Source organism: Rhinolophus sinicus, chromosome 16 (assembly GCF_057876585.1).
Source record: "Rhinolophus sinicus isolate RSI-liver-muscle chromosome 16, RSI-T2T, whole genome shotgun sequence".
NCBI lineage: Eukaryota > Metazoa > Chordata > Mammalia > Chiroptera > Rhinolophidae > Rhinolophus > Rhinolophus sinicus.
In genome coordinates this window covers 46,660,306-46,672,559 of record NC_142516.1, presented here as the reverse complement: position 1 = coordinate 46,672,559, position 12,254 = coordinate 46,660,306, and the positions used below count along the sequence as shown (strand labels likewise).

General features: G+C 40.6%; 1 protein-coding gene and 1 long non-coding RNA gene across 20 annotated transcripts in view; one reads left to right on the top strand and one right to left on the bottom strand.

The window, feature by feature from the left end:
- Positions 1–12,254, bottom strand: part of TRPM3 (transient receptor potential cation channel subfamily M member 3) — an 833,246-nt gene that overhangs the window by 88,395 nt on the left and 732,597 nt on the right. For 10 of the 19 annotated variants that reach the window (XM_074330560.2, XM_074330550.2, XM_019730672.3 and 7 more), the window contains 5 exons: positions 7,596–7,631; positions 7,301–7,441; positions 4,478–4,507; positions 3,226–3,515; positions 1,677–1,905 (listed from right to left, as the gene is read on the bottom strand). In XM_074330560.2, the coding sequence (XP_074186661.1) occupies positions 1,677–1,905; positions 3,226–3,515; positions 4,478–4,507; positions 7,301–7,441; positions 7,596–7,631 (726 nt within the window). The remainder of the gene's footprint in view (positions 1–1,676; positions 1,906–3,225; positions 3,516–4,477; positions 4,508–7,300; positions 7,442–7,595; positions 7,632–12,254) is intronic. The other 9 variants (XM_088793014.1, XM_074330553.2, XM_074330557.2 and 6 more) reach the window with 1 other exon arrangement.
- On the top strand, positions 722–7,390 carry LOC141571129 (uncharacterized). The gene is made up of 5 exons (XR_012495804.2): positions 722–859; positions 943–1,028; positions 1,245–1,339; positions 4,801–5,009; positions 7,275–7,390. It is a non-coding gene; the product is annotated as an uncharacterized LOC141571129 (long non-coding RNA).

Below are 12,254 nucleotides of genomic sequence, written 5' to 3'. Positions count from 1 at the left end.
CCCCGCCCCACACACACACCAGTGGCTCTGTATTCACCATGAGAAGCCCCTTGTATAAATACCCCAGGAGGGTCTAGCACCATATTTCTCTCATGTATAAACAACATGCTTAAATCTCCTTGTGGGGGTACTAAATACACAGGCCTTATTCACAAGAGGGCAATCGCATTCTCCATTTGCCAGAGAACAAATTGCACTTCTGAATGGTACTACTGACATCTGGTCTGTGTTTCCTAAATCCCTCACCTCTTCTTCCCTCAATGCTAAAATGGTTCTACTGCATAAGGCGTCAGAAGACGCACCTCCTTGAAGAAACTCACCAAAGTGAGGGACAAGGAGGACCCTGAAGGGTAAGTAAAAATGATCCTCAATATTGAGAACTTGCTCCAGAATTAGAGAATAAACAATGGAATTAAAAAAAAAAAAAAAAAAAAATGATCCTCAAGGAAGGAGTCAGGGACAGCCTGTGCTTGAACTCCTACAGGGACTTTAAACAGTTAAGGGACAGCGGTGACTCTGAGCTCAGGGTGACTGGCAGACCTGGGAAAGCTCAGGTGGCGTGCTGGTAGCCTTCAGGGGACACAACACCCTGTCCTTGGAGCTGAGAGCTGGCTTGGCAGTCAGTGGCAGTGCAGCTATGGATCGCCCAGGACCCACTTCCTGGAACCTTTCTGTGACTCTGGGCCAAGAGCCCATGGGAGGGTGGAGTAGGGGAGGGGTGCTGGTCAGGGTGGCCTCAGCGGTGGCTCTGGTCTCATGGCCCTTCTGCTTTGGGCTGACCTCAGAGTTAACCTGGATCAGATAGTTCCAGAAAAATATGAGCCTGGTTTCAGTTGTAACAACCACAAACTCTAAACAGGTAAAGTATTTTAAAGTGTTCTTTTAATCTTCTGCCTCTCAGTTTTTTTCTTTTACTTCTTTCAGTGTCATGTTTTTTTTCAGTTTAATATTTTCTTTGAAAAAACATTGAAGAAAACATACAAAAGCTAAAGCCACGTACCATCCTCCTTGTACCTTCAACCCCAGAGGTAATCATGATAATCAATGTACTGTGTATCCTTCCTGTTTCTTTAAAATTAATTTATACAGCTATAACTCTACCTGTACATGCTTTAGAAAAACAAAAATGGACTCAGGTGTTAAAAATAATAATCTGCAACTTGTTTTCCTTCATTGAAGAATAAATAGTTCGGGATTATCTAGCAACATCTTTGCAATATAAATGTCTCTGACTTTTATTTCAGTTAAAAAATTGTCTCAGTATAGCTGATGAGAACCAAAGTCTCTTTATGACACGGGGAAAAGGAGGCCAGGGCATTGGCGGTGAACGGTTGCCCAGGTAAGTGGCTCTGGTGCAGCACGGGTTGTGTAAGAACAAATGGCATCCCCATGGTATCTGAGCATGATCGTCACATTTGGATCTTCTGAAAAATATTAATGTGTAGGCGCCATCTCTAGAAGTTCTGATTTAGCAGAATTTAGGGGAGGGCCCTAGCCTCTATATGAAAAGTGAAAACACCCAAACTCCACTATACAGAAGATTCTGACACCCGGTTGGGGGTTAGAGTCTCCCTCCTGAGATGTGGGCATGCCTCATCCCGCCGCATATTTCTCTTGGGAAACTCCAACCAGCTCTCTGGTGCTCATAGCCAGTAGGGCCTTCTGAGCGCACTGACCTTGAGGCCTGAGTTTTTGCGCATCCGGAGCCGGCCCATCCACATATCTGTGAGCAGCATCTGGCTGCACGTGTGTGCGATGAAGTCGCGGTGTTTGGCGGCCACGGCGAGCTGCAGGCACGTGGCATTGCTCCAGTTCTTTAGCTCATACGTCAGCAGTTTCATGGCCAGCTGCTCGTCCTGCTTGTAGGACTGGTCCAGGAGCTCCACGGCCAGCTGGCCAAAGTCCCTGACAAAAGAGGAAGTGGAGAGTCATCTTTTGGCCATTTTGGAGACTTAGGTAATGGAAGTGGGGACCCACTGACCAAGCCACAAAAGGTGGGTTCTGTGTGGTCTAGTCGTTCCTTTTGGGGTCTAGTCGTTTCACTCATCCAGCCAACATCTGTTACACAACTACTATGTGCCAGACACTGTGTTTAGAACTGGGGGGATAATCAAACAAGGCATAATCCTTACAACCAAGGCCCTCAATTCAAGGCATATGGATGAGGGTGGCAGACCAATACATCAATGATTAGACAGCAGTAAAGCTTCTTAAATGTGACAGACCTCAGTTCAAATCTGAGCCTTGCCAACCACAAGTGTGTGACCTTGGACAAGTTACTTAAATCCTAAGTCTCATTTTCCTTAGTGGTAAAGTACGCACAACAAGAGGACCTACCTCTTCGGGTAGGGTTCTAGGTATTTTTACCGTAAACATTTTGGCTGCAAGACAATTTCACCATAAAACATAAAGTAATGGGTTGACAGTTTGGTTTACATTTGACAGACTTAATGTATTTAAGCTAGTTATCAGTTTGGTTTCATTTCTCATTGAGGAAGTTCTTGCAGTTACTCCCATTTGTGTATTACATAAATCATAGCCCTTATAATGGTCTATACAGTGCTGAGTAGATGTGGCGCTCTTAAAATAGTAAATGATAACAACTACGTATAAAGCAAGCTTGCGAGGCGATATGTAAAGCCAGGTTGTATACTATACGAGAAAGAGATAAAATACCAGTTGCAAATCATTCTTTGAGCAGAGTCAGCCTGTCACCCATCAAAACCAAAAGTTTACCAAGCTATGGAAAATATTTTTAAAAAGTATAATACTATGAACAAAAGACTTCAAGACAAAGTATTTTCATTTTTTTGCAATATAGTTTTTAAATTTTGTTATTAATTTTTCATGTTCCCGTATGTCCTTTTTAATGTCCCTCTTTTATTTTTCGTGATTTTTATCTTTTACGGCAAAATTACCTTACAGCCAGTTAGTTCTGTGGTAAAAAATGCTTGCAGCAAAAATGTTTTGTGGCAAACATGCTTACAGTGAAAATACTGGATGTGGTGGGGCAGTTGGGACGATGAACTGAAACCGTCTATGTATCTGTATGTACTTCCCTATCTAGCACTGTGCCCCACAAACATTAATTACGTCCACCCTCTCTGCGCACCATTGGGATGCAACTGCCTCCCCTTGTAGTTTTGGGGAGCTCAGACCCTCCAGTTTTGGGGGCCCACCTTCCCTTCTCTTCCCTTGATCACCCCATTTGCTGGGCTGGCCAACCTGGAGTTGTGGTTCAGCTCCTGGGAGATGTCGTCCACCATGTCGTTCTCTGAAGCCTCGTGAGCCATGGCTTTACAGAGCTTACAGGCCACCAGGGCTTTGGCCATGGCCTCCTCGCCGTGCTGCCAGAAGAACAGGGCCATCTTCTGCCGCTTCATCAGGACGGCCCACACCATCAGCTCGTGGAAAGGGAAAGGAAAGTGATTGATCTCAGGGTCATCTAAATCAATGTCCACTTCTTCTTCACGCTTCTTGGTTGTCTTTCTTCCTCGCCTTAAGGGAACATCGTCCTGTCGTTTTAGGGAAAAAACAGAGGTGGGGTTAGAAATTAACAGAGGTGGGGTTACAGTCAATTAAACTCAGTATGCAGTTGTTGTATATTTACTACTGGCCCCGCCCTGGTAGATACAGAAATGAACTACAGGCAGACCTCATTTTATTGTGCTTCAGAGATGTTATGATTTTTACAAATGAAGGAAGGACCCTCCACCAGCAAATGGATTATGATTTGCTTTATGGCAATGGTCTGGAACGGACCCGCAATATCTCTGAGGTGTATGCCTGTATCCCATCTCAGCTCCAATCCTAAAAGAACTCACAAGCTCACACATGCTTAACTTTAAAATACGTTAGAATGGCATAAGCACGGCCCTGTGGGAGCATGTCACTGTTATACTTTAATTTGGAAAAAAAACAACCCACTATGTTAAAATGGGCCATTTTCTTTTTCTTTTTCCTGTTGCCTGTTTTTTTTTTTTTGTTTACCTCTGCAAGTAGGGTTATTTATACCTCATGATGGACAGCACTACCATTTTCCCTCAAAGGACACGGACATCCTATACTGGCATTTGCATAGAGAATAATAACCACACAAATGAAAGATGGCACACAGATAATATATCTCGAATTTCTGCATACCTCATTAGATGAGTTTGTGAAATATTTCTGGCCTTTGGATCTGTTGCCATTTGTAAACACCCATGGATAGATTTTGCTTACTGGAATTTATATGCTTCCTTGGTTTTCAAGTTAGTATTTCAAACAGGATTTATTTCCTTGTTTGCAATGCTAACGTAACCTCTTGGTGAAATTTTCAAAGCTACTGTGGCTTGACTTCTCAACACTGGGAAGAATTTCACTTCCTTATTTTAGAATCATGTACTAAGATTTACCACTGAAATGAACTTACATGTATTTTAAGAATGTATAACAAAGAGAATAAATAATTGACACTAATAGTTTGAGCACTCACCTCCATTCCCAGTAGTTTCAAGGCTTTGGGCTGTTAAAAAATTTATGCACAAAGTTAGATATTTCTTTATACAGATGTAAAAAGAAACCTACTATATCTTAAACAGGTAATGAGACAACTCTATAGTACCATATAGCACTTTATTCATTTCACTAAGTAAAACACCACAAGAGGAACCTACTTATAGAAATTCTGAGAGAAGTAGGGATTTAGTGATTTGGGTGAATCACAGAAAATCAGGAAACTGGAAAGGGATAATGAGATTGCCTAACGGTAGAGCCTGCAGGTTTATTAACCCTTTTGTGGGCCAAAATTTCTTCCAGCTTCCTAGAACCATCCTGCTTGGCATCTCCATGACATCAAGCACTTGAGTGAGCAATGGAACAATCAATCAAACTGTGAGATGTTTCTCAAACTTCTGAAAGACCTCTGTTACCTGGAGATTTGGGCTATTACTCAGAAATACATGTTGGCCATGTATTCGATGCTTCATGGTGGCCACCTCTCTATGCTGCTGTCCAGCAGAGCAAGGGTGAGTGTGGCCAGAGGGGCCTAAAAGGCACTCAACAGCATGGGGAGTGTCAGCACATACAGTAGCATCCTTGGTCATACTGGTGATGTGCAAAGTAGGCACAGAACAAGATGGAGAGAGGAGGCAAGTCCGCAAATTATAGAATTTGACTTCTATTTAACAGGGGAGATACAAAATTACATCTCTGGGGTTAGGAATTCCAATTCTACATTTTATTTATTTATTATTATTATTATTAATTACTATTTTTTTTCCAATTCTACGTTTTAAGTGTTACAGAATGGTTGGGTGCCGCCGTGAAAGTTATTTGAGTAAATAGTAAGGTTATGGCACTGAGAGTCCTCCACATTTTATTTGACCATTCAAGTAGGAATAGCTTGAAACTTGTCTCTCTCCCTTCCTTTCTTTTATAATGACCATCAGTTTGAAATTTGCAATTTTGAAAAAAATGTATACTTTTTGGGGTTTTCAAAGTTCTCTTCCAGCACCACAAAATACTTTTCTCATCAGAAGATAAGCTTTGGTAAAAATAAAAATCATGCCTACCACCAGCTAGAGTAGCAGTTCTCACAATGTTGTGTATGGACCATGTGACCCTTTCAGTGAGTCTTTCCTGAGACCCTTCCAGGGATCTGGGAAGTCAAAGCTATTTTCAGCGTAATGCCAAGATGTTATTTGATGTTCATACTGAATTAATATTTGCACTGATGGTACAAAAGCGATCGTGAGTAACACTGCTGGGTACTTCAGGAGGAATGAGGCGGTGGCACCAAACTTTACTAGTTGGCATTAGACTCCACTGTTAGACACTTGAAGTTAAAAAAAGAACAAAACATTTTCACTTAAGAATGTTATTGATGAGGCCTAAAAAGTTATTAACTTTATTAAATCTCTACCCTTGCTAGTAAAAAAAAAAAAAATGTCTTTTTACCATTCTGAGGGATGAAATGGGAAGTATGCATAAAGAACTTCTGCTACGTTCTGAACTATGATGGGTTATCCTGAAGAAAAACACTTATGGGTTTGTTTGGACTGCATTATGGCCACTTTGTTTCGTGGACTATCTCCTTGAAGGAATGACTGATTATCAACTGTGGTTATTTGGACTTGGATATTTGGCAGACATGCTAGAAATGAACGAAGTAGGACTGACATTTCAAGGAAAACAACTGACAGTATTGGTTGAAAAAATTCAATGACAAAACTCAAACTTTAAAACAAAAATTAGAATCTTGGAAATCTTGTCTTCCCCCAACCTTTGACCCTGACAGTTTTTCAGTATGTAAAGACTTTTCTGATGAGATTGGAGATAGTCTTAACGAATGCAAGTTTTTGAAACTGTATAGTGACATATGGCAACATTCAGAAGATCTGCATAACTCGACAAACCAATATTTTACAATGACCAATCCATGATGTTACAAGATCCAAAGTGCAAGATAGACCAATGGATTTTAAAGTTCATTGACATAGTTTCAGATTTTATGTTGCAACTAATCTTCAAGAAATTGCCACTTGTTGAATTTTGATGTAGTATCAAAAAAGATTATCTACAATCACTGTAAAGGTTGTTAAAATACTCCTTCCTTTTTTGATACATTTGCCATATTTGTCACATATTTGTGTGAGGTCAAATTTTCTTTGGGTATTTCAACCAAAACAACATCTTGCAACAGACTGAATGCCGGAAGTAGATATGACAATCTAGCTGTCCTCTACTAAACCATATATTACACAAATTTGCAAAAAGTGTAAAACAATGCTACTCACTATTTTTTATTCATGAAACATTTGTTTTTCATAAACATGTTATCTATGATAACATGTAACAAATGGGCTACTTATAGGTATCTTAAAATGAATTAATAAATATTTTTTAAAGTCTCAATTTTAATTTCCAACATGATAAATATTGATAGAACTCACAGAGATAAAAGCTTTTTTGTAATCTTCAATAATTTTTAAATGTATAAATAGATCTCAAGACCAAAAAACTTTGAAAATTGCTGAGGTAGATAATTTGACTTTCATTGTTATTCTTTGATCGTTAAGGCTCAGTCTCAGTGCCAGTTTCTAATTTGAATTGGACCTAGTGAGGACAAAAAAGGAGTGGATCACCCAATACATATCTTTTTTTTTTTTCTTATATTTTAAGGGATTTGATGGTGGAGGGAAGAAGAGGTGGGACAGTTGCCTTCTCATCTGATCTCCCACTTAGAGAGAAGGGAGCCACACCCTAAATCTGTCACACTCTATTCCTCCCAGGAAATGGAATTTGCTGCAAGCCTCACCCTCTTGGGGCCGAAGAGATTGTGGTAGAGCGTCCGGAAGCGCTTGCGCGTGTAGTTGCAACGATAAGCGCCGCCCATCAGGTACTCGATCACCAGGCCGATGTCGATCAGGCTGATTCTGTAGTCGGGGGGCAGGTTCCCCTATCAGGGAAAAACAACACACACAGACAAATCCAAAAGACAGCGTGATTTACTAGGGATTCTAGTCCAGGTATTCTGTAACTATTTTAGAGTAAAAAATATAATTAAAAAAAGAAACATATGAATGTATTATTATGCTGGTTAATTAATTCACCTTAAAATAGATCCAACCGAAACCTGGATATTCTCGCTTGGAAAGAAGACATAAGTTAAATAAGAAGATGCAGTAATCGTCGGTAATAACAGAAAATCAAAATATTTATTCAAGTCTTCAGCTGGGGAGAAAAAAACACCAGTGTAGCAGAAAGAAACACAAGGCCTAGACATGGCAAATGCTATCACTCCCAGACACGAGGAACGAGGTTCCCCAGATGTCCCTGGGGGCCCCCTCGCTGTCCTGTCGCTGGCCCAGGCCTGAGGCTGCCTCCTCGCTGATCATCTACTTCCTCACACTCACTAAATGAAGACTCCTTCCAGAAGGTGATTGCTATTACCAGGGCCTGCATCAGGCGGGATATGCTTCGAGCTCAGATCTCTCATAATACCAAGTCTCTCCTAACAATGAAAATCTGGCACCTTTTTCATAAAAGGAGAGCAGGATGGAAGTCATTTATGAACATCCTTTGTGATGAAAGGGAAAGCAGGGAGGAATAACCTTATATTTTTAATAGTTTTCTTTATCTTTGTATTCCCAGTGCCTTTTCTAGTGCCTGGCTATGGTAGGCATTCAAGATGCTTTTCTGTTGTTGTTGTTGAAAATGTGAATGAGTAAAACAGTAACATTAACTGATGTGGTTGGGATAAAGGCTCAGTTTGGTTTTTTTATTAGTATTATATTCTCAGTGACAGTACTAACTAGCCACAGTCTATGGGTCATTCCTGTTTGGGAAAGCCTCAGTTTACTGTAGAAATTTGACTTGAAGTATGTGTGTTGCTGTATCCGTGTTCTCCGTGGGGTAGGAATAAATGGATAGCAACTGATGGGCCAGCCCATGCATGAGGTCCCCGTGCTGCCCTTCAGCTTCCTTGCTGCCCCTAGACTTAGTTCTCAGCCCACCCACTGGGTCCTACCTCTCCCTTGAGTTGGGGCACAGGGCAGGCTTGGGGACCTAACTTGAGCAGGCTGAGCAAAATGGGACTGTGTGAAGTGTGGCATAGATGAAGTAGAAGCACTTTGAGGCATAGACTCCCTCCGATCCTTGACCGTGGCCCATCAGACCCCAATCTGAAATCCGTGTCATTAGCTGAATTGTCCTTTCACGCAAAAGGTCTCTCCTCTCCTCTCCATCTTTCTCAGAATTGTGGAATCCCTTTTGTTTGATGATTATCTCATCAATCTAACTAATCACTACATCAAGCCATCCTCAGGCTATCAAGAAAGACCAGTTGTCTGACTTCTTTATGCAAAGCCTGGACAACATATTACAAAGGGAACTTACAGATGGTTTTATTTTAAGATCTTATTTTTTCAGGTACTATCCTTTCCATAAACATTAAGCTGAGTTTAAAAATATTACCTGCCCAACAACTTTTCTGCATTATTTTCGGACAGGTGAGCAAGGCTGCAGTGTCTGTATAGTCTGGCTCTACCAGATGGTTAAGCAAGCCCATTATTTCAAAAGTAGAGGAGCCCCAGGACCTGGACACGTGGGGAAGCCCCATCTCATACACATTTGGCTCCTATAAGGAATGACCTCCTGAGGAGCCCCACCTCTTCTCTGTTATTTTCCCTGGCACTGTGAGGTAGGCAGGGTAAGGAACACGGGTTATGAGCGAACTGCCCTGGGCTTCTGTCTATCCTTCATATGTCAGTCACTTGAGAAAACTCAAGGCATCAGTTATCTTCCTATTAAACAGGGTTGAAATTCATGGCCTCTATGATCTGTAATGCTCAAGTACCAGGTTTTGGAAAAAAATCTCCAAAGAATTGATTGTGATGCTATTGAAAGACAATCATAGCAAGTCTATGAATTTGTGGCTATTTTTAATCCTGCAATGATTTTGTAAATTTAAAACATGGGTAATAGTGAGCCTAGCACCTATATATTTTCTTTTGAGAAACCTATGTGTAAGCATTGGTTTGAACAAGAACCAGGGTTTCCTGAAGACCAATACTGAGTGGCAATATTTATACATTTGAGGTGTAAGAGTGGGGGTGGTCAGGAAAAGTGATAATAGTAAAATTCAAAATGAATAAAAATGTAAGAGGGGCAAATAAAATATTTTTTGCAAATGACTTCATTCATAAAGGGCTGTTAGGTTTATAGACTACCAAAGAAGGTGCTGGAATCTTCTTTTTCTAGAAACTTCTAATATAAACCTTGATTATTTCAGAGTGATTTATGTATGTATGATATGTTCTGAAGCAGGAGAAAAGATTCTGGGACTACACGGGGTTCTACCGGCTTTCAGTAAAGGCCAGAAAGGAACTGGCCTGCATTCTGTTTGACCACAAGGGGGCGATGTTCACATAACTGAAGCCAATGAGGGTTCCACCCTCACCAGCATTTACCTGCTTGTTGTGTTTTATTTGTGTAATAAGGCGACCTAAACGAACACAGAGCAGATGGGAGGATTTGGAGATAAGGAGAGAATCAAATGCTTTTGTAGAAGTGACATCTGGAGGAGCGAAAGCTTATTTTACCAAGTAATGTGTTTAAATTCAATCTGCAAGACTAGTTACAGCTGTTTCTTTCCAGAGTCTTTTGGGAACAGAGAAATTAAGGGAAGTTAGTGTCACAAGTTTTACTAGGGAGAAGGGAAACCTTTTGGTGAAGAAGAAATAGATTTCATAAAGTGAATAAAATTGGGTACAATTGAGGCCTCTTGCGATAACTGTGTCCTGGGTGAACTCTGAAGGAGATGGCAACATCAGAGCCTGTGCGAGGTGCCGGGCTGATGGCCCTGACCACCTGTAACCTGCAGATGTCACAGATGTACCAGAGAACAGCCAGTCATATGACCCCACAGTGGAAAGCACTGGGCCGGGCTGTGGTCGTCATTCTGCCCCGGTGTGGACAGATCACATCTTTCCTCTGTACCGCAGTTTACACTTTGAAAACAGGCAGTTTGGACACACTTACATCTAAGGTCTTTTTTTTTTTTTTGTCTATTTTGTCTATTTACACTATTTTTGTCTATTTTGAAAGGTCCAATTGTCTGACCACTACCTGGAAGGCTGCTCTTGTTTCTTTGCTGCCAGGTCACTGGGAAAAGACCCTTGTCCAGAGCTTCCAGAGTTGATGTAATTTCTACGAATTCCCTGCAGTTTGGTTAGGGGCGCTGGGAGTCAGAGACAAGGGATGGTAAAGGGATCAACAGGGATATAGGGTTGTGCTCATCACAACCATGGCCTCTGGACAAAGCAGAGAAAGCGAACGGTACCTCAGACACCACAGGTAATGTCCAAAAACCTTCTGGGGGGAGTCTTCCTTCGCTAGGGTCCTTTTTAAATAGGAAGGGAACAATAATACTGGAGTAATACTCCTGCCTGCTGTTTCCGTTATTCTCCTCTCCCCTTTTTGGTAATTACTTTGGTAATTGGTAAAGCCCGAACACTTATTTCCCATTTCATGACTTAACACATGGCAAGCCATGTGATTCAAATAGTTTGATCTACAGAATAAAACAGAGAAACTTGGGTCTATGGGTAGGTGCAATTTGACAACTTGAAAACGTTGTCTCCTTTTTTCTGAATGCTATGAGCTACTACTTTGAAGCTAAATTTTAATCCATGCCACGCCTAAGGATGACTTAATTGAAAGAATAGTTTCAATTCACTTATTAGATCTTCTCTTCTAAACGCACTCTGTTTTTCAGATGTCAGCTCATGATATTGCTATCAGATTTCAGCAGTTAAGGACACACTTTTTTTCTTGGAAATTTATAATAAGCTTTCAAAACAAGATTGTTTCCTTCTCTGTGTGTAAGGTGTAAAATGATAGCTGGTTGTCAGGTTTACCAAGAAAAGAGTGGGGCAAAGACTATTCTGGTGAAAGTTTATGAAAAAAAGAGGACATTTCCCTTGAATCCTTGGTGTGGTAGTAGACTGGGCCACCAATCTTTTAAAAAATAAGAATATTTTGTAAATTTGCATGAATTGAGCAGATGGTATTATGAAAATGTCCTTTCTTTACCCAAAGTGTGTCTGAAATGCTGTTTTTGTTTCTTCATTCTGCAAAGCTCTGGGTCTTGATTTTCATATTAATGCATTTTAAACTATCATAATTTCACCACTACTTCTGTATAATACTTAAATAGCATCCTCGTTTGGTGGGGAGGGATAGTATAGGTAATTTGAAGTATTAGCACATTTAATTTAAGAAAAACTACTAATTTGAAACGTACAGAGGCACAAATTGAGCAGACAGTTAGCTACTAAACTGGCAAGTTAGATTCACGAAAAAGCAGACAGACTCGACCACTCTGGTTTAATAAGAGAGCATTGGTATATCCAGTGGATTTATGCGTGAAAATAGTTCAGGGAATTGGGTTGACTTATATCATATGATTGATGATTGATGCTGAATATCAACTCTTTACTTTATTGCTCCTAGATTGCTCCCTTGATATAAATAATTTTAGATTTTGAAACTAGCTTGGGAACAATTCTCCATGTTCAGTTCTGTTATTTCAGAGGCTAGTTGGACTTGGAGATGTCACGCTGGCTAACTTATGACGGTCTGATAATTCCTAAATGCGTTCCCTGGGTTCATAAGCGTTACTTACATTTCATTTACAGACCTACTATCAAACACTATATTTAACGTCCAGAACCGTCTTTGTAACTTATGAACAGCATTGTGTACTGGGG